Source organism: Gobio gobio, assembly GCF_949357685.1.
Source record: "Gobio gobio genome assembly, chromosome: 3".
Classification (NCBI taxonomy): Eukaryota; Metazoa; Chordata; class Actinopteri; order Cypriniformes; family Gobionidae; genus Gobio; species Gobio gobio.
The window spans coordinates 24498549-24525210 of record NC_137099.1 but is presented as its reverse complement, the minus strand read 5'-3'; the positions used below and the strand labels follow the sequence as shown (position 1 = coordinate 24525210).

Here is a 26662-nt window from a genome sequence, read left to right as displayed (position 1 = left end):
ACTTCACCTGCTCTGCCCAGTCAGAGCCCTTAAAATATATGTGGAGAAGTCTGCACAGTGGAGGAAATCTGAGCAGCTATTAGTGTGTTTTGGTTCATCTAAGAAGGGGCTGCCTGCGTCAACCCAGACTATCAGTAACTGGATTGTCCAGGCAATAGCCACGGCCTATCAGGTGCGCATTCTGCCTTCACCTATGGCCGTGAGGGCGCATTCCACCAAGGGCATGGCCTCCTCGGTGGCCCTCCTTTCTGGGGTCCCTTTGCAGGACATTTGCGAGGCGGCCGGATGGGCTACTCCTCACACTTTTATTAGGTTTTATAGTCTGCACCTCCCTGCGACGCCTGGTGCTAGGGTACTCCAGTCCTAGCTGTGCCCGGTCTCCGGCTTCACACTAGGACTGATGCTACCTTCGGTGTGGCCTAGTGGGTACTCGTTCCCCAAATTCGTCGTTCCGATGCAGTGTGAGTTCCCTCGAAAGGGAACGGCTCGGGTTATGTATATAACCCTTGTTCCCTGAGAAAGGGAACGAGCACTGCATCTCGTCGCCACACCTCGGCAGGCCTGGAGCGCATGCTTCATCCCGATAACTGCCATTACTATGCACAGGCTCCCTTTTATGTATCTTCCGGGTATTCCGTCATAGGCAACACCAATCAGGATTGACTTGATTTCATTCATACTTCAGATACGCTGTTGCTTAGGGAGTGTCCCCCAAATTCGTCGTTCCGATGCAGTGCTCGTTCCATTTCTCAGGGAACAAGGGTTATATACATAACCCGAGCCGTTTTACATACAGTCTTATGAAACTTATATTGTTTGAAAATATTGATTAGAATATTGATAGAAAACCGATATGTTCCTAATTCTGCATATCTGAATTTTGCTGTAGGCTAGTCCACTGGTAGTGAATATAGGAATTTACTTACTTTACTTGAATTATTTTTACTTATCCATCCATCCATCCATCCATCCATCCATCCATCATCTTCCGCTTCCGGGGCCGGGTCGCGGGGGCAACAGTCTAAGCAGAGACGCCAAGACTTCCCTCTCTCTAGCCACTTCCTCCAGCTCTTCCGGGGGAACCCCGAGGCGTTCCCAGGCCAGCCGGGAGACATAGTCCCTCCAGCGTGTCCTAGGTCTTCCCCGGGGCCTCCTCCCGGTGGGACGTGCCTGGAACACCTCCCTGGGAAGGCGTCCAGGAGGCATCCGAAATAGATGCCCGAGCCACCTCAGCTGGTCCCTCTCGATGTGGAGGAGCAGCGGTTCTACTCCGAGTTCCTCCCGAGTGACCGAGCTCCTCACCCTATCTCTAAGGGAGCGCCCAGCCACCCTACGGAGAAAGCTCATTTCGGCCGCCTGTATCCGGGATCTTGTCCTTTTCAGTCATGACCCACAGCTCATGACCATAGGTGAGGGTAAGAACGTAGATTGACCGGTAAATCGAGAGCTTTGCCTTGCAGCTCAGCTCCTTCTTTACCACGACAGACCGGTATATCGACCGCATTACTGCAGAAGCTGCACCGATCCGTCTGTCAATCTCCCGTTCCATCCTTCCCTCACTCGTGAACAAGACCCCAAGATACCTGAACTCCTCCACTTGAGGCAGGAACTCTCCACCCACCTGAAGCGGGCAAGCCACCTTTTTCTGACTGAGAACCATGGCCTCGGACTTGGAGGTGCTGATTCTCATCCCAGCCGCTTCACACTCGGCCGCAAACCGTCCCAGTGCACGCTGAAGGTCCTGGTTCGAGGAAGCCAACACGACAACATCATCTGCAAAAAGCAGTGACAAAATCGTGTGGTTCCCAAACCGGACACTCTCCGGCCCTTGGCTGCGCCTAGAAATTCTGTCCATAAAAATTATGAACAGAACCGGCGACAAAGGGCAGCCCTGCCGGAGTCCAACATGCACCGGGAACAAGTCTGACTTACTGCCGGCAATGCGGACCAAGCTCCTGCTCTGGTTGTACAGGGACTGAACAGCCCTAAGCAGGGGGCCGCCGACCCCATACTCCCAGAGCACCCTACACAGAATGCCACGGGGAACACAGTCGAATGCCTTCTCCAAATCCACAAAACACATGTGGACTGGTTGGGCAAACTCCCATGAACCCCCCAGCACCCCGGAAAGGGTATAGAGCTGGTCCAGTGTTCCACGACCGGGACGAAAACCACACTGTTCCTCCTGAATCCGAGGTTCCACTATCGGCCGAATTCTCCTCTCCAGTACCCTGGCATAGACTTTCCCATAGACTATTTTTACTTATACTTTAATTAAATATTTAAAAAATTATACGGTAGGGGACACATCTTCTAGTACAGAATCTCCGGATCAAAATACAGGTGAAGAAGCTGAAACATGTAATAGAAGATTGCTCACACAAATGTAAAATAACGCGATCAGCAAACATTAAACAGCATGTAAATAAAAACTGCATAATGTTACCAAATGAAATGTTGATTCCATGAAGAGGAAACGACTGTAAAGCTTTGGGAGTGTTGATGGACTCAATCTACTCCATCTGTGTTTTGATCATCGTTCTGAATCTGATCAAAATGCGATTTTCTCAACTATTTTGTTTAAAATGTTGCCTTTCTTTATGAAACTTACCCAGATTCAAGTGTTGATAAAAAAAGATGCACAAATCTATAATAAAATGTTATAAAATACTATTTCAAGTATAAAAAATGTATATCTACATTTAAACATAGTAGTATACTGAAAGTGCAAAAATAATATATAAATAGTAAACTATAATGTTATGTTCACTTTAAGAAAACGTACAACTATACGTGCAGTATAAAACTACTAGACTAGTAGTTTACTGAGAGTACACTTCAAGTGATTGCTGCACACCTGATCCTCATCACACAAACTATCATTGCGTCCCAATTCACATACTATCCGTACTAAATAGTATTCGAAAAAAGAATTAGCATGTCCCAAATCGTAGTATATTGAAAAGAGTATTCCAAAGATTCCCGGATGGTCTACTATTTCCGGTCAGAATTCGAAGTGCAGATCGATGCGCACGAGGATTCGATTAGAACTTCAAACGCGGATAAAAAGTACAAACATGACGGTTATGCGAGTCCGACGGTTAAGTAGAGAGGGTTAGATAAAGGGGTTTGAGTGAGCAATTATCAGTATTTAACCTGACGAAAAGATATTTATTCAATATTATCCGCATTATATTTCACCTGCAGCAGCATTGAGATCTTTTATAATGATACGTTTGGCCATTAACTTTTAATATTTTAAAAGTACTTAATACTTTAATTTTTTTTATATTTAAACTGCATACACATGAGAGGAGTCTCTGCATTAAAGACCTGCATTGAATGTTGAGGATTTGAACTGTGACGATGATTGACAGGGCAGTTTAAACGGTGATGGGATGCACGTAACTAAGCAACAGAGTCCGTTATAGATGACGGAGTAGTATGTCCCAAAGCTTGCATACTCTTCTGCTACACACACTCAAAAGGATGTACTTTTTCTTCTCAAAAAGAGTACCTACTTTTAGGTCGTAGTATAAGTAGGCGAATTGGGATGCAGCATATTAAAACCCCGGTTGTTTAGTCACTCATTGCGAAGTCTTGTTTGCCCTGGCTGCATTTCTGAGCGTTATTTCCCTGTGTTATCCCTGCCTGTGTTATACCTTGCCTGTGTTATCCCTGCCTGTGTTATCCCTGCCTGTTATCCCTGCCTGTGTTATCCCTTGCCTGTGTTATCCCTTGCCTGTGTTATCCCTGCCTGTGTTATCCCTGCCTGTGTTATCCCTGCCTGTGTTATCCCTTGCCTGTGTTATCCCTTGCCTGTGTTATCCCTGCCTTGGACTCTCGTTAACGACCCTGTGCTACATGCCCTTTTGATTACTGTTTGCCTGGACTTTGGTTTCTGATTGTTTGCTGCCTGCCCTGACCTACTGCCTCTTATGACCACGTTTTATGCCTTGCCTCTGCTATTACTGTTCTCTCTGGTATCTCTATGCACGCCTGTTTGTACACTGAAACTGTCTTCTTTTAATAAACTGCATATGGATCCCAACCAGCCTGAGTCCTCGTTACAGAAGACTTTGCCAACTACAGATCTAGTGGTTCTCATGCATTTCTCCAACGAACTCTCTGCCCAACCAACTGGTGGCCCATCAACAACAACTAAGTCGACTCACCACGATGAATGAAGAGCTGGTAAAAGCAGTACAGAGTCTCCATCAGTGCCCATATTGGTGTGTTCATCATTTTTTAAAATCAGTTACATAAAAACATAGACTGGCCTAATTTGATACGATAAGTAAGACTGAATGCCACTTGCCTAACTACTGGTGGCTCATACTAGATCTTAAGACACTGTCTTAACATAATGGCTTAGTTTATGCAACTGGCCCCAGCTGTTCCGCCAAGGACTTAATGTTGACTTGTAATCTGAACTAGCCTGTCGAGATGAAGACAGGAACCTGGACCAACTCATCGATCTGGCTATCCGAATTGACAACCTTATTCGCTCTCAGAGACCTCACCGATCCACAAGCAGCCTCAATCGCACTAATCAACCAGCGATGAACCCGTGCAAGTCGGGCGAACTCACCTCTCCACCATGGAGGAACACATCAAGCAGGTTCGAACAGTCTTGCAGCGTCTCATCAACCATCAACTGTATGCCAAGAATGAAAAGTGTGAGTTTCATCAATCCTCAGTGTCATTCTTTGGTTACATCATCAGCCCAGAAGGAGTGTTGATGGATGAAAGCAAGGTACGAGCAGTTCTAAAATGGCCTCAACCCACTACAATAAAGGAATTACAAAGATTATTGGGATTTGCTAACTTCTACAGAAGATTTATTAGAAAGTTCAGCTCTGTCGCTGCACCACTCACAGCCATGACAAGGGGAGGAGTCAACAAACTCCGCTGGTCCACTGATGCCATTCAAGCCTTCAATGATCTGAAGAATTGTTTTACTTCCGCTCCCATTTTACATCATCCTGACCCTAATTTGCCCTTTGTGGTAGAAGTGGAGGCCTCCAACACAGGCATTGGAGCAATCCTCTCCCAACGCCAAGGTAATCCGCCTAAACTTTTCCCATGCGCCTACCACTCCAGAAAACTCTCCTCAGCCAAACAGAATTATGATGTGGGTAATCACGAACTGCCAGCTATGAAGGCAGTATCTGAAGAATGGCGACATTGGCTGGAGGGGGCCAGACATTCTTTCCTGGTCTTAACAGATCATCGTAACCAAGAGACTGAACCCCAGACAAGCCAGATGGGCACTATTTTTTACTCTTAATTTAACTTCTCAATCACTTACCTTCCAGGATCAAAGAACATCAAAGCTGACGCTCTATCGCGTCAATATGATCCCACCCCTCAGAATTCCCCTCAAGACCCTATCATCTCACCGTTTCATCCGATCCAGTGGGACATCATGTCCGAAATCACCCAGGCCCACGCACAAGACCCACCCCCTTCAGAATGCCCACCCGACTGAACATTTGTTCCCCCGGGGCTCATAGAAAAGGTGATTCGCTGGGTGCACTCATCCGCAAGCTTTGGCCACCCAGGAATTACAACCACAATTCGACTAATAAGAAACCGATTCTGGTTGGAGACCTTACTGACAGACACCAACAAAATTGTGAACGCTTGTCACACATGTGCCACTGCAAAAACGCCCAGGCAACTACCAGCAGAGCTACTACAAGCTCTACCCATCCCGCAACGACCATGGTTCCACATAGCCGTTGACTTCATTACCAACTTACCGGTCTCACAAGGTAACACCATTATATTAACTGTCATTGATCACTTCTATAAAGCATGTCAAATAATACCTCTGTCTAAGCTCCCATCAGCCTTCGAAACCGCTGAACACCACTGTATTCCGATACTATGGTCTCCCTGTAGACATCGTCTCAGACCGAGGTCGCCAGTTCACGTCTAGGGTTTGGACAGCTTTCTTTCGATTATTGAACGTCAATATAAGTCTTACTTCAGGTTACCATCCCCAATCTAATGGCAAAACCGAACGACTGAACCAAGAACTTACCAAATTTCTCAGAATGCACTGCCAATCCGATTAGAGCAGCTTTCTTCCCTGGGCAGCATATGCACAGAATTCCATTCTCAAACCCTCCACCAAACTAACACACTTTCAGTGCGTTCTGGGATTCCAACCTCCACTGTTTCCATGGTCTGGTGAACCGTCCGAAGTTCCTGCTGTGAACGACTGGTTCCAACCAAGCAAGGCTGTCTGGAACCAAACGCACGTCCACCTTCAACGTGCTATAAACAGAGTCAAGGAACAAGCTGATCGCCACTGTCGTCCCCATCCAAACTACGCGCCGGGGCAGTGGGTGTGGCTGTCAACCCGGGACCTCCGCCTTTGACTACCATGCAAAAAACTCAGTCCCAGGTATGTGGGTCCGATCAAAATTTTAAAACAAATTAATCCTGTGTACTATTTTGTTGAATTACCTGCCATTTATCGCATTTCTCCTACTTTCCATGTCTCTCTGCTGAAACCTGCCGGTGGTTTGAGGGTGGAGGAGGAAGGCAGTGACCCAGGCCCCCTACCCATGATCATGGATAGCGAGGAGGCATTTCAAGTGCAAGATTTGCTAGATTCCAGACGTCGGGGGCCTGGGTCCTGGGTCAGCGTGGATGATATCCTTGATCCCAATCTCATCAACGACTTTCATAGGACTTATAAACTTAAACTTACAAATTCACAAGATTGACATTTGGAATGCATAGCTGATATAAAACATTGGATGTGTAGTCCTTTCCTTCAACTTAATTCTGAAAAAAATTGAATTTCTAATTATTGGACAAAAAACCTCTGCACGTTGTAACCTAGAATACTGTCTAACACTTAATGGCTGCTCTGTCAAGTCCTCGTCATCAGTTAGGAACCTGGATGTGCTCTTTGATACCAATCTTTCATTTGAAAGCCACGTTTCTAGCATCTGTAAAACTGCATTCTTCCATCTTAGAAATATATCTAAATTCCGGCATATGCTTTCAATGCAAAATGCTGAACAGTTAGTTCATGCGTTCATGACCTCAAGGCTAGATTATTGTAATGCTCTACTGGGTGGTTGCCCTGCTCGCTTAATAAACAAACTCCAGCTGGTCCAAAACGCAGCAGCTCGAGTTCTTACTAGAACCAGTAAGTATGACAATATTAGCCTGGTTCTGTCAACACTGCACTGGCTACTATTAAACATTGTATAAACGCTAACATTTTTTAATATTACTTACAAAGCTGTAAATGGTTTGGCTCCCCAGTACTTGAGCAAGCTCTTAACGCATTATACTACATCACGTCTATTGCATTCTCAAAACTCTGGCCAGTTGATAATACCTAGAATATCAAAATCCACTGCAGGTGGTCGATCCTTTTCCTGAACTCTGGAACAGCCTTCCTAGTATTGTTCGGGAAGCAGACACACTGTTTAAATCTTGACTAAAAACACATCTCAATACGTTGGCATACACATAGAACATTATCAATTTATATTATTCAAATCAGTTAAATGATTGCTAGGCTGCATTAACAAGGTCAGCCGGAACCGGGAACACTTCCCATAACACCTGATGTACTCGTTACATCATAAGAAGAATGGCATCTACGCTAATGTTAGTCTCTCTGTTTATCCCGAGGTTTACTGCAGTCTGCCGGATCCAGATCAGATAGTGTACATGCGACACGACCACAATGCATCCCTGAAGTGTCAGCAGAGACCGTGTCAACTAGACTCTTCCTGTGAAGGCCTCTTTCCCTTCCTTTCCCCCTATACAGAAAAAAACACATATGCACACATACACACCAAACGCGCTTGCCTATAGGCTGAAAACTTAATGCTTGCGTACATGCCATCACCGTTTTCACTGAATCTCCTTTTTGTGGGTTGTGAGGGGAAGATGATAGCATAGTTTCAAAACTATTTCAAACCTATTTCATGGTTTGCGTTCTCCAGCCACCAAATGCTGTTGCCGTGCGGATGGGGTCCGGAACACATTGGGGGTTTTATGTTTTAATTGAGGATGGTGTTGTTCAAATGGGACCAAATTAAAAGACGAATCAGCTTTTACAACAGAAATTAATTAAAACTTTTCTTCAAAAACTAAATTAATTTCCTATCATCACTGTAAAGCTACTTTGAAGCAATCTGTGTTGCAAAAGCGCTATATAAATGAAGGTGACTTGACTTGACTTACTAATAGTATACTTACGACAAAGTATACTTAAAAATATACTTGAACATTACTTAAGTATAGCCTACTTCATAAAATGAACTTGAAGTATACTTCTTTTTCGTAAGGGAACCCCAAACCTTTGAATGGTAGTATACTTCTAAGTAGGCCTACTACACTTTGTTATGGACATTTTTCATGTTTGGGCCAAAGCAAAATACAGCAGTCTCAAACAAGGAGACAGTCGAAGAGCAATGACACACTGGCATTAGTGCCAACCTGACCCACCTTTTCTCGCATGCTCTCCACAATCTCTTTAAGGAAGGGCACCACATTGTTTGATGGCAGTCCTTTTTCCAGCTGGCTGACATATTTGGCAAACTTATTCACCTGCTTGCTCAGCAATTCTGGGTCCAGCTCATCAAACTTATTCTGTACCAAAGAGATAATTGACCATTTGACATTTAAAGGAAACTTTCATTTAAAATGACTTCCAGCACACCATTTGCAGGGACACTTCATCTGAAGTTGTCTAGTATAAAAGCCCTTGTTTAAGGCCGTAATTATGACAAGCATGTCTGTTTATCTCAGTAACTCTTTAGTTGCTGCATCCATGCTCCACAGTACTGCGGATCTGGCCTTTAACCTTTGTTTTGTTTTTTTGCAGTTTAATTGTACCCTTAATTGGATTTCAGTAAAAGGGAAAATGTCTCCTTAAATGCCCCCCTTAAAATGACCTGCAACCAGCTGTTCTCTAGATTTTCCCACTCTTCCAGAGAGTCCCAGAGTAGATGCTTCAGCTTCACATCAGCAGTCAGTCCCTCTAGAGCATCATATTTAGTCACTTCCACCTGCATAAACAAATACAGATTTAAATAACTCATGATGATCAGACAGACAAACTCAAAACAAAAATCTATGAGAGAATAAATACAGAAAATGCGCCCTCTGGAGGACAGAGAGACACACTGACCTTAAAGTTCTTTTGGTAGGTTTTATATTTGAAGGCTTGAGCCTGAAACTCATCAATAGAGATCTGAATATCTCCCAGCAACCGGCGTATGTTAGAGCGATCTGCATCAATTTTAAGGAGCTGATGGTTCTAGAGAAACAAAATCCACCCAACATACACAAAAACAGGCTGTTAGTGATTCAGCAGGGTTTCAGTATTTCACGTGACCAGTTCAGTACCATGTTAAAATTCTGGGTATACAATACTGTTCACAGGGTCAGTACTAGGATTTTTCTTTTTCATGTTTATGCTCAGCTAGGCTGCATTTATTCAATCAAAAATTACAGTAAAAACAGTAATATTCTGAAATATTATTACAATTTAAAATAACTTATTTTTTTTATCTTAATATATTTTAAAATGTAATTTATTCCTGTGATGGTAAAGCTGAATTTTCAGCAGCCATTACTCCAATAACTGTCAAATTATACTTCAGACATATTTCTAATGTGCTGATTTGGTGCTCAAGAAACATAATTATCAATTTTGTGCTGCTTAATATTTTTAAGGTTGCTAATATTTTTTAACGGAAACAGTTTTAAAAAAAATTCAGGATTCTTTGATGAATAGAAAGTTCCCTTTCAGACGGTCACGTTCGACGTATGTCACCGACGAATTGGGATCACTTCAGGGAGCCCCTATCAGCTTCGAGATATAGAGAACGGTCCAATGGGCCATTGGCGTGCGAGATTTGCATCTCGCGCTCCGCCCCGCACCGCGGGTATAAACAGGAAGCGAGAGCAGCACACTATTGTCATTCACTTCGGAGCCGAACAGCGAGGATATACGAGGATAACCGACTGCTTTTTCAGCAAGAGAGATTGAGACGGAGAACGAGAAGAGGGACGCTTGTGTTGGCGTTACGGCACAAAACAGCGCGACCGCGTGCTCACCGCTGCATACTAAACTGCTGTTCTCACAGTAACCCAAATTTCTTTGTTGGTTCAGTGAGGGCGTACAGAGTGAGTATAGATACAGGCTGCACTTCCCCCTGTATTCTGTCGCGGACTTCCCTGGGTGCTTCAGCACATCTTTAAGACCGTTTCCTCACAAAAAGAGCAACACTGTGTGACACTGCGTCTTTTTCAAGATGTCATTCCACCCGTGCGTTTCTGGATGCGGTCGTTCCCTCTCACCCGTTGACGGTCACAATCGCTGTCTCACGTGTTTGGGCGTTCAGTACGCTGAGGCGGCATTTCTGGATAGTTTGCGTTCCCATTGCGGGAACATGACTATCGCGGAGCTTAGATCGAGACTCGCCTACCTTCGGAAAGGTGGAGTCCCCCTCTGCATACCTCGATCTAGTGCTATCCCTGCCCAACAGCAGGATAGACCTACTTCGACGGATGCCCGGGGTGATCTGAGGATTACGTTCAGGGCAAATCCGCCGAGCGAGCCTCCGCGGGCCCCTGATCCCTCACAAGCTCCGCAGCCGGTGGTGTTTTCGGAAGAAGCTGCTGGCCCCTCCCATGGGCATCCAGCAGTGACTTTCGGGGCACCCGTGGATGAGCAGATGTCGATCGCTGCATCGGAGGGGGAGTTCCATTCCTCGGAGGATGAAGATTCGGCTGTACTGCCTCCCTCTGGGAGAGTGGCAACGGTCGAGTCGGACCCCGAGTTGACGGCTATGCTTTCCCGGGCCGCCGGGAAGGTCAGGCTTGAGTGGAACCCTCCACCACGTCCCGAACCTTCCAGGTTGGATGATTGGTTTCTCGGGGCGGGTCGCGCCCCGGTGCCATTCTTCCCGGAGGTGCATGAGGAGCTGACTAGGTCGTGGACGGCGCCTTTCAGTGCCAGAAACAGACCTAGTGGCTCCTCCCTCCTCACTACCCTCGACGGCGGGCAGGCCAAGGGTTACGTGGGGATCCCACGAGTTGAGCAGGCCGCCGCGATGCAGCTGTGTCCGGCGACCGCTTCCAATTGCCGCGGTGACCCACGTCTCCCTTCCAAGGCCTGTAAGTTCTCTTCCAACCTGGTTGCCAAGGCTTACAGGTCTTGTGGACAGACCGCGTCCACTTTGCATGTCATGGGTTTGCTCCAGGTGCACCAGGCCCAGGCGCTCATGGACATGCACGAGGGTAGGCCTGACCCAGAGCTCCTCCGGGAGCTCCGGACGGCGACGGACCTCGCCCTCCTGGCGACGAAAGTCACCGCGCGTTCCCTCGGTCAGGCGATGTCCACCCTAGTGGTCCAGGAACGGCATCTCTGGCTCAATCAGGCCGACATGAGGGAGACCGATAAGTTCCGGTTCCTGGACTCCCCTATCTCGCCGGGCGGGTTGTTCGGCAACGCGGTCGAGAGCTTCGCCCAACAGCTTCTGCTCCCGCTCGCCACCGGCCGCAGCGCCTCCGCCTGACCATTGCCAAGGACGTCCACCTGCCGCCGCCCCCGCTCCCTCCCCAGCCCAGAAGCAGCCTACACCGTGCCTTGGGCGTGGAGCCAGCCGCGGGAAGGACATCCAGCCTGCTCAGGCCGCTGCCAAGCCAGGTGGCAAGCGCCGTCGTAAGAGACCCTGAAACGGGCCACCCAGAGATGGAGGAAACTGCTCTTCAGGAGATGGCTGCAGCACCACTCCTTTGAGAATCCTTTGTTCTGTTTTTTCTGTTCCGTCCAAATTATCAATAATAGAGCAGTTTCCAATATCTCTGGGTGCCAAGAGAGCGTGTCTGTTCGTGTTCGCCTTGTCACCCTCAGAAGCCTCTCTGTTCGCCAGCAGGGGGTGCCGGCTGTGGGGATGCACACAAGCGGCCTTCCCACACTCGCACACCCCCTCAGCGGAAGCAGGTAAGTGCCGCCACCATGCCGTCCGAGTCGGGTCCCTGCATGCCGCCTCGCTGCCCCGCTGTGGGTACGTCTGCCATCTCGCTGGAATTCGGGCCCGGTAACTCTCATGTAATCCTGAGACCCCGGCCTGGATACGTGCCCAAGGATCCCACCACTCCCTTCCGGGATCAGGTGGTGAGCCTACAAGCGCTGCCTTCGGAGGAGGCAGACCCAGCCCTAGCTTTTCTCTGTCCGGTCCGCACCCTGTGGGCCTACGTGGACAGAACGCAAAGCTTCAGGACCTCAGAGCAGCTCTTCGTCTGTTACGGAGGTAGGGATGAAACGATTACCGGTTTAATGATAAACCACGATAAAATTTAGTGACGGTTAGTAATATCGTTTAAAATTTAATTATCATTAAAACCGCGTGTGATTATCACGATTTTGAAAACTTGCGGTAAATCTTGTCCAGTCAGCGTCAGTCTGGTGCAGCGCAGGCGCTGTTTTTTGAATAAGAAGAAATGGCAGAAGGCAATGACAGCGCTGGGAGATTGTTCAGCCTTTTAAAAGGACCAAATCTGAGGCGTGGTCATATTTTGGCTTTTACAAAAGTCCTGAGGGAAACTTAATCGAAGATGGTCACCCTGTCTGCAGAACATGCCAGAAGAGAGTCGCTGTAATAGGGGGAACACTTCAAAACTACGAACGCAAGGCAAGTGGACTTTGACCTCAATACCAAAACTACGTCTGGGAAATAACGTGAAGCGAACGAACAAATTCAGTCAAGACTAGGGTGACATTTAAGGGATAATAATCAGGGCTTGACATTAACAACCGCCATTTGCGGGTGTAACGTTATTTCGGCTGCACACTTTTGCCACTTTTAACTTATTATAGTCTTCTCAAAAGCCATCCGTTATAATCGTGTTGCGCATTATAACCAATCACACGTGTTTCTATTGCGTTTATGAATGCAATGTCTCATAATCAGAGGCGTTCAGATTAGCCAGACTTATGTTCAGAGCGCGCACCACTCTCACTCACTGAAATCTAACGTTACACTCAAAGCAGAGATAAACGTGCAATGTACGCAGGAGATTCATTCATCATACAGTGGTTGACTGTTTTTGTTCTATTTCAGTAGCGAAAATAGTTTTTAAAAAAACAGCAGAACCACAGCGCATCTGATATGACTGGCGCATAAAGTTGGTGAATTTAGGGACCGTCTCTAAAGTTACATACAACATTGGTAACGTTATACACGTTTCAAACTTCAATAGCATTTGAAGAGAATGACTGTAAAGTGTTCATCTAGGTGTCAGGTATGATGCACACATTTTGATATTTAACAAAATAAACTGTCAAATCATATGGAAATATGGATATGCATTATTTCACTAGGATACTGTTTGGGCTCTTACACAAAATATGCTAGAATTAAATGCATCATATCTGAAAGAACACTGGTGAGAATATTGCTTGAGAATATATTTACAGAGATAATATTAGAGATTATATTTACACCAAATTATTATTATTTATGCGTTGCTATTGACGACGGCCATTATAAGGAAGGAGATCCCACAGAATAGAATCTAGCTTAAAAAAGTGCATAGAGCTGCTTGATTTATTTGTTGTTTGTTGATTTTCAAATATAAAACTTGTTGAAATGTTTTAAGTGTGTGCATCTGTTCTTTTTGAATACTTTCATCTCATTTGAAGAAAACCGTGATAATATTGATAACCGTGATAATTTGGGCCACTGTAATCGTGATGTGAAATTTCCATACCGTTTCATCCCTATACGGAGGACAGCAGAAGGGAAAGGCTGTCTCCAAGCAGAGGATGGCCCACTGGATAGCGGATGCCATCGTCTTGGCATATGAAACCCAAGACGTGCCCTGCCCGCTTGGGTTAAGAGCCCACTCCACCAGGGGTGTAGCTTCTTCCTGGGCGTTGGCTCGTGGCACCTCGCTGACAGATATTTGTAGAGCTGCGGGCTGGGCAACACCTAACACGTTTGCTAGATTCTATAGCCTCCGTGTAGAGCCGGTAGCTTCCCGTGTGCTCGCTTCCCATAGTCAGTAAAACCGGAGTGCCCGTTCTAGTGTCGGCTTGCTGCGCCATTCCCTTCCCCATGGAACGGATACGTGCGCTTATCTGCTCCAGTCGACTTCCCCTAAAGAAGGCGAACCCTGTTGAGTCCTCCGCAACCCGCAGCAGTCGGATGTGGCGGAGCATCCGACGCCAGGTCTAACACTTGTATGCATTGGTGGAACTTGTGTTAGGCTGGGTTCCATATGTTGTGACCCCCACGGCGGTCCCATATGTGTATTCTTCCACGGTACAGCTCCCTACGGCGAGCTCGTGTCTTTCCCTCGGCAGAGCTTCCTCTGCCGTCTCAGTACGGTGTTGTCCCCCGCCCACAGTTGGCCAGGGCCACCCCTGAGACTTCCGTATGTTGCACTGCCCAAGGCCAGTCCATACGTGTATTCTCCACATGGTAACTCCATCCGGGCATGATGTGGCTTCCGCAGCGGCCCTCCGGGCACGCTTTCCCAGCGTTATCCAATAGTCTATTGAGTGGGTCTTGCGGAACAGCAGTGTGACTCTCCCTGCATGAGTTTTCCCGCCCGGAACAGACGGGGTCTGAGGGGCTTTCGCTGGGCACTGGAAGTGGTAGTAACTGTGGCGTTTTCCAAAGGAATCCCAATTCGTCTGTGACGTCCGACGCGGAACATCTCGGTTACGTATGGTAACCCTCGTTTCCTGAAAGAGGGAACGGAGACGTATGTCCCGTCGCCACAGATGCTGTACCATCACTGCATGGCCGAGTCACTAGTTCGGCTCCGAAGTAAAAAACAATAGTACGCTGCTCTCGCTTCCTGTTTATACCAGCGGTGCGGGGCGGAGCGCGAGATGCAAATCTCGCACGCCAATGGCCCATTGGCCCGTTCTCTATATCTCGAAGCTGATAGGGGCTCCCTGAAATGATCCCAATTTGTCGTTGACGTCCGACGTATGTCTCCTTTCCCTCCTTCAGGGAACGAGGGTTACCATACATAACCGAGACGTTTTATTTAAACAGCTCTATTTAAAAATAAAAATCTTTTGTAACAATCTGAAAGTCTTTACTGGCACTATTGATCAAGTTAATCTTTTCTGACCCAACATTTTAAACAGTAGTGTTTATGTAAACACTTACTTATTATTAATGACTTTAGCACATTATTCTGATATACTATCATTAGTTCTTTCTCTCTCCTTTTTTTCACCTCTGCTTGCTCTTTCACTGCCTGCACATTGTTGTTAAGTTGGTTGATATCTTGCTGGAGGTGTTGGCAAAATTTGTCCACATAAGAGTCCCGCTCTCCCACCGCTTTTTCGATCGTGTTTTTTACGGCAGTTACACATGGTGGCAATGTGGCACACACTGCAATATCCTCAGGAGGGGTGGGGATAGAGTAACACTTGATCAACTTGTACATCTCACAGACAGTCACAGTCTCCTTTTCCAGCACCTCAATCTAACAGAGAAAAAAAATCGAAAGATAAGATTAATACAAATGAGCAAACAGTTGTCTAATGTCTGATACTCAGTAGATTGGAAGAATGATTGTTTAAATCACTACAAAACTTCTTGATGGGTAATGGTTCTCTTTTAATTCTTACCCTCTTCTGAATTTCCTCTAGGAAGTTGAGGGAGTTGACGTATTCGTTGGTTACCGTTGGAACAAATTCCAGTTTGAATTGGGCATCCTGAGCTTCTGCAATGATGTCATCCATCTTTTTCTTTGCTAGCCGAGGTAGGATGTCATTAATGACCTGGAGAAAGAGGTTCCAAATAAGGGGGGCTCTCTATTTATGTGTCCTATTGCCAACTGTGTTGGGCTAAATGGTATACTGTATAACACTAGGTCCCCCACCACTGCACGTTTTGTATGTCTCCCTCATCTAGCACACCTGATTCACCTGATTCAACTCATCAGCTCATTAGTACAGACTGCAATAGAGGGTATGCATCGACACCACTTTCCCGCCGGAACACTCCCCCTCAGACTGAGTAGCAGAAGTTTTGCTCCGTGACTGGAGTTAATAGGGGAAAATGTGAGACAAACGGTTCCTTTCGAAAATGGTTCCTCGTATTGCGCCGTTATAGACGCTTATGGGAAAACTCCTTTTCTCGAAATATCGAAGCCTTTATTTTAAAACGCAATGCAGACATTACATAATGTCTAGTGGAACACAGCGAATCTGCAGCAGCAGTTCAGCGGACGGCGGCTTCCTGCTCAGCGTGATCTGACTCAACATCATCATCTGCTGATTCGCCATTTCCCTGTGGCCATCCGACGAGTATCCTTTCTAGCGAAAAGCTAAGAGAAAAAGAGCACATTTCTCTAAAGGCGCAAGCGTGGTGTTCTCTCCAAATAGAGAGGCTTCGCCGACGACCTCAGCTCTCGCCAGCCAGGCTTATGCCTCTGCCAGTCAAGCTGCCTCACAGGTTTTCCAGGCAAAATTCCTCCGCTCTATGGACAAGTCTGGACCGGACCCGGCAGCCTTCCGTGACCTGCGTAGCACCACTGAGTTGGCTCTGCACGCCACTAAGACCACCACACAGACTATTGGAAGGAGCATGGTCAGCCTGGTAGTGCTTGAGCGCCACCTGTGGCTCAACTTGATGGAGATCTAGGACGCAGATAAGACCGCCTTACTTGACTCCCCCACTTCTACCACTGGTCTCTTTGGTCCCGTGGTGAGCGGCTTCACTGAGCGTTTCACTGAGGCACAGAAGTCTTTGCAGGCCATGCAACACTTCTTTCCAAAACGCTCCAGCTCTGCTTCAGGTTGCCCAAAGAACGTGCCGACCCAGCAGCCAGCCAAACCAGCGCCGCCGGTCTCTCAGCCCCGCCCAGTGGCTGACACCAGGCAGCGCCCACAGACAGCGAAGCTCTACCCTTTCCCTAAGCGCCAGGGACCCCGCCATAGGATTACGCTGGATCCTGAGCCTCGGAAGCCTTCCTGATCCATATGCAACAAGGAAGAGAAGAGGGTTAAGTCTCGCTGCGGCCGGACCACCCCCGAAAAGAGCCTGTGTGTTTCTCCCAGCCCCCTCTTCAGTTTAGGCGGCTGGAAATGTTCAGTTTGCAACCAAAGGGCCTGTTCCAGATCACGCACCCTCGCAAACAAACGTTGTAACAAAATAAAACATAAAAAAATAAGTTTCTTCTTCCAAACATATTAGCGGTCGGGCCCCCAACTCACGGAAACCATCCCAATGTGTCAGAATGGGTTCTGAATACAATAAAATGAGGTTACTCTCTCCAATTCGCTCCGCGCTTTCAAGCCCAACACATCGGTAAGGAGCAATGTGGCTCACGGCTTCCACACCGAAGTGTAAAATCTACTACATTTTACATGTATGCATTTAGCAGACGCTTTTATCCAAAGCGACTTACAACTGAGGAGTACAACTGAAGAGTACAGGAAGCGGTCCGTCAATAAGAGTCGAAGAAATGCAAAAAGTGCCTGAAATACTAAGTCTGTGTACATTACTCAGTGTAGCACAGGCTAGAGTAGGGAGAGAAAAGGGGAAGAAAGAGGAGAGGTTTTTTTTATATATGAGGTTAAGTGCTCACGGAAGAGATGAGTTTTCAGTTGTCTTTTGAATATTGTCAGTGATTCTGCATTTCAGATCGTGGTGGGAAGATCGTTCCACCAGCAGGGAACGGTGAATGAATACTAGCGAAGGGGGCTGTTGATACAGTTCACTCCTCACAGAGAGCGAGTCAGGCTTTTACAGCCGCTACTTCCTTGTGCCGAAAAAGGACGGCGGGCTCAGGCCTATACTGGATCTCAGAAACCTGAACAAGGCCCTCATGAGATGGCCATTCAGGATGTTAACAGCCAAACAAATCCTCTCGCAAATTCACCCAGGGGATTGGTTTTTATCAGTGGATCTGAAAGATGCATACTTTCACATCCAAATAGCCCCCCATCACAGACCATTCTTGAGATTCGTGTTCGAGGGGGTGGCTTATCAGTACACATTCCTGCCATTCGGCCTGTCACTGGCACCTCGTACATTTACGAAATGCATGGATGTGAGACAGCGAGACTGAGACAGCAGGGAATGCGCATACTACCTCAACGACTGCCTAATTCTGGCCCAGTCAGAGGCTGAGTTACTAACTCACAGATCCTGGCTCCTCAGCCATTTGGAATGCCTTGGGCTCAGGATCAACTCATCCAAGAGTTTAATGTCCCCCAGCCAGCGTATAACATTCCAGGGAACAGTTTTTGACTCTGCCCAAAGGAAAACCTGACTTGCGCCTGAACGCGCTCTCGCCATTCTATGCCTAGCTGCGACGTTCAGAGCAGGATCCTACCTCCCCCTCAAAACTTTTCAAAGGGCACTGGGCCTTATGGCCTCTGCATCAACAGTATTCCAGTTAGGCCTACTGCGTATGCGCCCTCTGCAGCGTTGGCTAAACCGCTGAGTCCCGGCTCATGCTTGGCAATCTGGCCGCCTTCGTATCAGGACACACCACGGCTGTATCAAAGCCTTGGCCCCTTGGAAAGACATCAGCTGGTACCAAGCTGGTGTAAGCATGGGTCTAGTCTCAAGTTGGAAGGTCATTTAAACAGACGCCTCCAACATAGGTTGGGGAGCTCTGTGCGAGGGCAGGCCAACCTCCAGCCTCTGGTCGAGCTCGGAGAAACGGCTTCATATCAACTGCCTCAGATGAGAGCAGCTGCTTAGAAACCTTCCTTACGTACCTGGCAGGACACCACATCTTAGTCCGGACGGACAGCATGGCAGTGGTGTCCTACATAAACCGCCAGGGTGGACTCAGGTCGGGCAACCTATACACCATGGCCAAACAACTCCTTCTATGGGCACAAGCCAATCTGTGCTCGTTGAGAGCAGCGCATGTACCGGGCAAATTGAACTAGGGAGCAGATATGTTGTCTTGAGACAATGTTCCACCCGGGGAATGGGCTCTCCACCGTCAAACGGTTCAGAAAATCTGGAGTGTTTTTGGGAGGGCAGAGGTGGACCTCTTTGCTTCAGAAGACAACTCTCACTGCCCAATATTCTTTGCAAAGAGCAGGGATGCGCTGGCCCACAAATGGCCCAGCCTCCCCATTTTTATGCACTCCCTCCGGTTTCGATGCTCCCGCAGGCCATCGAACGGATCAAGGAGAGCAAGTGTGCAGTCCTCCTAATAGCCCCTCTCTGGTGGACCCAAATATGGTTCCCCGAGTTGACGAAGTTGCTCGAAGCAGCTCCTTGGCCGATACCCCAGGTCATTTCACTTTTGGTTCTCCCCTTGTCAGAGGACGACAGAGAATTAAACCTACTCTGCCCCATCAGGGCCCTCAGTGTCTATGTAGAGCATTCTGCACAATTCAGATCAAAAACAGCTCTTTATATGCTTCGGTGGCCACACCAAAGCGCTTCTGGTCACGAAGCAAAGATAGTGGACTTGTGGATAGTGGACGCTATCTCCTTAGCCTATGCCTCCATGGACTTTCAATGCCCCATAGGCGTCAGAGCTAACTCCACAAGAGGCATGGCCTCCTGGGGCTTGGTCCAGTGGTGTATCAATCGATGACATTTGTGCGGTGGCCAGGTGGTCCTCGCTGTCAACATTTGTGAGATTTAGAAGTCCCTGCACTGCAGGCATGAGTCATTTCTGTATAGTGAGGTTGGCCTCTAAGAGCCCAAACCACTAGACAGTCCTTCTGTGGGCCCCGACCCTTGTCCGGGCCCCATTGGATTTTTGGCCAAAGTTCTACTCTATAGCCTCAGGCTTTGTTCCTCCGGCGAGAGTTCAGAGCTAGGTCATCAGCTTTAATAGCACGGCGTGATTGAACTAAGTTCCCATAAGCATCTATAACGACGCAATACGAAGAACCGTTTTTGAAAGAGAACGTCTTGGTTACTCACATAACCTCGGTTCCCTGAGAATAATGGGAACGAGTATTGCGTAGACGGCCGTGCTATTAAGCGTCACGCCCAGGTTTTGTCGCTTCAGTCAAATTCACCTGATTTCTATGGTGAACATGAGCTTGCTTTTATAGCTAGTAGCTCCGCCCATTTTGGCGGGCTCAGCTCGCGGGCGGAAAAAGAGGTCCGAAAAAGATAGAAGGACATAGGGCATTAGAACAACAGCAGGGTGAATAAAAGATGGCTTTATTTTCATTTCAGAGTGAACTATTCCTTTAAGAGAGGATTTGCGCATGTGCAGAACTCAGCACTGGACAACAACTCGAGCGGTGAGTGGATCCTAACTTCAACACCTTTGATTGGCCGTTGCAGTTTAGGAATCAACAAACATGTCTGTGATTGGCTACATTACTCACTAAAGCGAAAACACGTTGGAAATTGAATCATTTGACGAGTGCAAAGACATATATGTACTGGATCGTTTGCCTACTCTTTTTCACTAACAATATGCGATTATTACGAACAAAACAGACAGACTCTAGACCAGCAGTGTTGGGCAGCTTTTCCCTCTAAAAGCAATCAGTAGCAGAAGCAGCAGTGGTTTGAGTGAGAAAATTACATGCCATTATCAAGTCCGTCTCCCTCGGTCTGGAGGGAGGCACAGGGATGCCCATGGCCAAACCTACCCTGACCCCCCCTCTGGTTTTGTGTGTTTTTCGCCTTTTTGCCACTCAGTGGGCGTAACTACAGTCACTCCGGCCGACGGTGATGTCATGTGCATACCCTCTATTCATGAATTGGGTGTGTCTGATGAGGGAGACATCCAAAATGTGCAATGGTGGAGGGTCCACAAGACAGGTTTCAGAAGCACTGCACTAGGTGAAACAGTGGGAATGCAAATATTACAGGAGAAATCCATTTCTATTTCTGTGTTCTATTTCTATGTGTGTGTTTCTGTCAGTGTGTAACCTCTATGCAGCGCAGAGGGGATGGTATAAGTTTGTGCTTCAGTTCTGTAGTATCCACCAGCAGAATCCCCAGGGGTCTTTTCTGTTGGATGGCTAAAGCCTCTTTATGCTCTCGATGATATTTATCCAGACTGTCCCCAAAAAATGCAACATCTGCATCATATACACATACACAACATAAGAAGTGTGAGATCACGATTTTGACCATCAGGAAAGATGTAGAGTACGATGATGATGATGATGATGTACCATGGTCTTGCTCTTTGAGAGCCTCCAGGTCCAGGTCTTCATTCTCTTTGTAAAACAGTCTGAATGGCTCAAATGTTTGAGCATACACATTAGCTAAATCAAATGCAATCTGAATAGATTGCTGAGAGGGGAAGAAACATGAAACATTTTCACAATCAATGTCATTTTGTACTTTAAATAAAAGAGGAGAAAAGTATGCACATTCAAATGATCTTCAACAGCTGCAGGATTCAAATGAAAAATATGAAAATAAACAAGACAAATGTTCAGTTTTGCACACTGTTTAAATATTCCCTTTATTTCCAAAATAAAACATTGTTTCGATCAATAAAGGCTAGACGAAGATCTTTATTGATCGAAATGTTGCTGTTTTATTTATTTATTTCCAATTAAAGGTAATAGTTAACAGTGTGCAGATTTCCATTGTTAAAATTTTTTTTTACTTTTAGAAACATGAACATTTTGGTTGCGCAGACTTTCAATGGATGGACAAAAATGATGAGTAAAAATATCTTCATTTGTGTTCCAATAGAATTTTTGTGTCAACTATTCCTTTAACCTTAACACTGATTATTTCTCATTTGAGAACAACGGCTATTATGTAATATACTAATTTATGCAAACAATGACTAGCTTAGTCATGAAATTCTAGATGGCACAGACTGATAGGTCCTTTGCATGCAATCTGCTTGCAACCATATCACTGTCATTAGAGTCTATAAACATGCTAAATTACTATTATACATAAATACTATTATGACTGACTTTAACTAAGTATGTTACATTACATGAGAACACTGTTGTTTACAGTAACGGCATTGTTGGGTTCTTTAGAGAACCACCAAATGGTGACACTTATCAACATGATATTAAAGAAACCAATAAATGATTTCTATAACTTGTATAGAAAAGTTGAAATACTGGTATATAAAAATACTGTGAAAACTCTAACAATTACTGCATTTAGATCATAGTCATGTTAGAATAAAATAAAAACCTTAATATTGAGGATAATGTCCTGCAGATAAGTGTCATCTTCCAGGATTTCCGCAAGGTCAGGGCCATCACCACATGTCTTCTCCACAACCTGACACACCACGCATACACGTGCAGCCAGACATCAGCCAAGGTCAGATTATAAAAGAGCTTGTACTATACATTGAAAAGGTATCTCTTTAACATCTCTTTAACCTTTTTGTTGATAATGGGTCGAGTAAAAGCATCAAAGTAGGCGTCTTGCACCAGAGTATCCAAAGACAATACTGTGTTCTGAAACCGCCCAATAATCTCTGCTACACACTCCTGATGTACACAAAAATACATGGAACGCATAAATATGTGCAGTGTCCACATATACTCATACTGGGCATGCAATGTTTGCAACACAAAAAAACTGATAGTGTGCATAGAAACACAAACCTGGAAGTCATCAATGGAGGGCTGGTATGATAAGGAGTGTGTGTCCAGCATCAGCTCAGTTATGAACAATGGCTGGTGGGGAGCACTAACATTCTGCTCTGCTGTGACCTGTAACACACAAACACACAGTTATGTTTGTTTCACTATATTAGTGAGGACATCTCAGACTTCCAATGTTTTTAAATCAGGTTAATGATTTCTATCGCCTAACCTGACTCCTACATAACCCTCACAGAAACCGGCGCAAAACCCTACATTTAAATTTGATTTGAACATGATTTGACTGTTTTAAGTCTTTTTAACTAGTGAGTTCTGGCTCACTAGTTGGTGTTCAACAGGTTTGTCCATTAACATTGTCAGACAGTTTATTTTTTTCTGAAACAATATGAACATTAACACCAAAAAATGTAATTTCCACCACATCATGCATTGTGTTTGATAATATTATTTTGTGGAAAATAAATGTTTGAAACAACTAAATGAAAGAAAAATACATTTAAAAAAACTCAAAAATAATTAAAAACAAAAAATAAATAAAACCAAATAAAAAATACATTAAAGATGGTTGAAAATGTCAGCCAATAAAACAGTTCATAGGTATTATTTATTTTGTGTAAAAAATGTTGAAATACTGTATATATTTCTTGACATTATTATAATATTTAAAGTCTTATTAATATTTGTATGATTCATTTTCATATTTGAAAATTCAAGACTGTCAAGACAGTTTGATCTGTTTGTTTTAATTTTACAAAAATCAAGCCCTAAATAAAAGTGACTGTAGTTTAAGAATCACAGAGATACAAACAACAATATATCTCGCTTTCACAAAAGAAAAAAAAACAGTAATAGTATTATCCTACATCACATAAGCACACAACATTCTAACCTTTATGTCAGGATCATGGCTGGTCTCCCTGCCTGCCCAGCTCTGGATGAGGGCAAGTGAAGGTGTGTGTGTGATGTGCTCCTGAAACACACTCAGTAGCTTACTGACTGAGTTGACCACAAGCATGTGTGTGGTGTTCACAATCAGATAATCAGTCATTCTGATGAAACTATGGAGACCAAGAAAAATATTCGACAGTTCACCAAAAAAATAATTTTTGTAGAGTCATTGTCATTTGTCATTGTGAAATAACTAAATAAAGTTTCAATAAAGGTTTATAAAGGTATAAAATGACAAAAAAAGTTTAAATAAAGTTTACATAAAGTTTAAATAAAGTTATATATATATATATATCAAAAATCAAATTAAATTATTTTTAAATGAGATGAAGGTAAATAAATAATGACAGCATTTTTATATTTGAGTAAACTATTCACTTCAGCCACCTAATTATTATACACTGAAATGACTGACATTAGTTATTTACGGCCAGATTATTATATTAATTATTAAATAGCTTGGGCCTAGGTGCCAATATATCTGTTAAATACATTGTATCATATTTAAATTCATGAAATTAATATTTGATTGGGAGCACTGTTAAATTTTTTTAATGATCAACAAATACCTGCTAATTATTAATCGGTCTGGCCTATCCGCTGTGTTGTGAGCTAGTATTGTTAGTAATGTTGACTAACCAAGTAAGACGTTTGCAGTATTCCCTCTTGTATGCTTGCTGAGTGTAACTCATCTTCTCAGGTGTGTCTTCAAAGAATAATCCAAAAGCAGGTGATGCTAACTCTTCATTACCATCTAATACATGCATGTAAGAAAAAAAACACTCAAATTCACAAATATACCAGCTATTTGACATATAATTGACTTTGTATCTGTATAAAGGTGTCACCAGTCTCCAAGTCGCCATAGTCAGGTGTGTGTCCAAACTCTTTCAAAGCATTTCGACAGGCACTTCTTGCCACTTCCATTACCAGCATTCTGAACTTTTCAATATGGGAGGACACCTAGAACACGGATACACAAAAAGAACCGACCATAAATGACAATGACAGAAAAGACACTTCCCACTGCACCGCTTACAGAATACACCCTTTAAAATAAAGGTTCTTTATTGGCATCTTTGGTTCCATTAAGATGAAACCTTTCCATTGCAAAAAAAGATTATTTATAGTGAAAAAGGGTTCTTTAGATTTTTTTTTTTGTTCTTCACACTAATAAAAAAAATGGTTCTTTTAAAGACCCCCTGCGGTGAAAAGTTTTGAATCTTGTTTATGTGTTTTTCATATGCTTTAAGACAAACCATGTGCAAATTCATAAGTTTTTTCTCCTTAAAACTGCAGTGAATCAAAAACGCGGTTTGAAAAATGGCTGGTGTTCCCTACGTCACAAACTACCTTGTAACCAATCACATCAGTGTGCCGGCAGGCTTTATCATATCATTAACTGCGAAGCAGGTTAGTCTCAAGAGAAGCCAGGTTATCCTGGTATATTTTTTGTTGACATGAACATTTTTGTACATTTAGCAATATAGCAGGTGAATTATGTATAATCTATATTACAATGTTATGATGTACTATATGCCTTTCTCCACTGTCGTAAGTTCAAAGCGTTTCTAAGGATGCTGACATGGTTTGTGTATCATTAGCAACACATTATTAGCCGTTAGATAATGTAGAAAAAGGCTTATCATATTAATTACCATTATGTGTCCGACGTTGTAAAGAGCGATACCATTGTGCAGTGTTTACTACAGTAAAGTTGACAGAGTGGATCTCTGAGCTGGTGTAAGTGAGTGGAGGCGGGGTTAATTTGCATATTCATAGATTCACAAATATTAAATGAAGGTTTCGAGTTACATTCAAGCTATTTTAAGGCATGAAGACATTTTTCAAAGGGAAAAACGTTTAAATATGTCATTTTGGTAATCAAAGATGAGTTTTAAGGGATAAAATGATTGACTACAGGGGGACTTTAAGAACTGTCCACTGAAAGGAGCATTGGGGAGTTTAAAAATGGTTCTTCTATGGCATTGTTGCAAAAAACCCTTTGTGTAACCTTTATTTTTAAGAGTGTATAACACGTGCAAACTCAAATCTCTCTCACCTCCTCCAGCTGTTTGTATTGTGCGCTCTGAAACTCCTCAAGTGTGTATGTGCGGTCTTTCTCTAGCCGACACAGAGGCATGTCACTGATGTGGTAACACATTTCCCTGATGTCAATCAGTGCTGGTTGCAGAGACTGAAACACAGACATGATACCTTTCACCATACTTTTGCTGTCTTTTTATAAAGAAGAAGGTGATGCATTCAGCAAGGAACCTTATTGTAAGTATGTAAAATGCAATGTCTCTCTCTTTGATAGATCATATGATTTTAAAACAAATCAACTTTTCTTAAAGCAATATCTAAATTTGCATACAATAAACTTTGGCAAACCTCATTGAGAATAAAGAGATGCTCTTGTAATGAGCGTCTGCAGTTGCTGATTTTCTTATAGCGCACATTGGCGCGCCACACATGAAAAGCCTTCCTCTTGCGGAAGAGGGCAAACACAGGGATGCGCAAAAGCTTCCGGTGATATTGGTATTCCTGCTCCCAGCATTCTAAGGGCAAACAGTCCACCTCAGACCCACAGTAGTGCATCACTGCACGAGTGCTGACCGTATAGTAGTCTGACTTGTTGACATCGTCAAACATTGCAATTCTGTTGAAAGAATATTTGGAGTATTTTGATACAAAGATATGCTTTAACACACAGTTAACAGTTTACGTGTATTTTCATATATTTTACTTTTTCATACTTTACTATCATTTATAGTGATCATGTGATGTCACACATTATTCAGAATACAAATGAAAGGTTACTGAATATTAACCTTTATTTGATAAAATATGAAATGGTTTGAACTGAACTTAAATTATGAATTTAAGCAAAATATATTTGAATATATATTTTAAATGTAATTTATTCCTGTAATGGCAAAGCTGAATTTTCAACAGCCATTACTCCAGTCTTCAGTGTCACATGATCCTTCAGAAATCATTCTAATATGCTGATTTGGTGCTCAAGTAACATTTCATATTATTATCAATGTTAAAAAAAAAGTAAATATTTTTATAAAAACTGCTGTACATTTTTCCAGGATTCCTCGATGAATATAAAGTTCCAAAGAACAACATGTATTTGAAATAGAA

The 26662-nt window shown here is 44.4% G+C and overlaps 1 protein-coding gene across 1 annotated transcript in view; it reads right to left on the bottom strand.

Annotated features, from left to right (window-relative positions):
* Positions 1-26164, bottom strand: part of dnah6 (dynein, axonemal, heavy chain 6) — a gene marked incomplete at its 5' end in the record, with an annotated part of 108397 nt that extends 82233 nt beyond the window's left edge. The window contains 15 exons of the mRNA XM_079813168.1: positions 8488-8631; positions 8937-9050; positions 9173-9301; positions 15250-15501; positions 15647-15799; positions 20895-21046; positions 21143-21263; positions 22140-22229; positions 22334-22444; positions 22562-22669; positions 23451-23619; positions 24149-24263; positions 24358-24472; positions 25572-25706; positions 25904-26164. Coding sequence (XP_079669294.1) covers positions 8488-8631; positions 8937-9050; positions 9173-9301; positions 15250-15501; positions 15647-15799; positions 20895-21046; positions 21143-21263; positions 22140-22229; positions 22334-22444; positions 22562-22669; positions 23451-23619; positions 24149-24263; positions 24358-24472; positions 25572-25706; positions 25904-26164 — 2169 coding nt within the window. The remainder of the gene's footprint in view (positions 1-8487; positions 8632-8936; positions 9051-9172; positions 9302-15249; positions 15502-15646; positions 15800-20894; positions 21047-21142; positions 21264-22139; positions 22230-22333; positions 22445-22561; positions 22670-23450; positions 23620-24148; positions 24264-24357; positions 24473-25571; positions 25707-25903) is intronic.
* Positions 26165-26662: the final 498 nt, after the last annotated feature.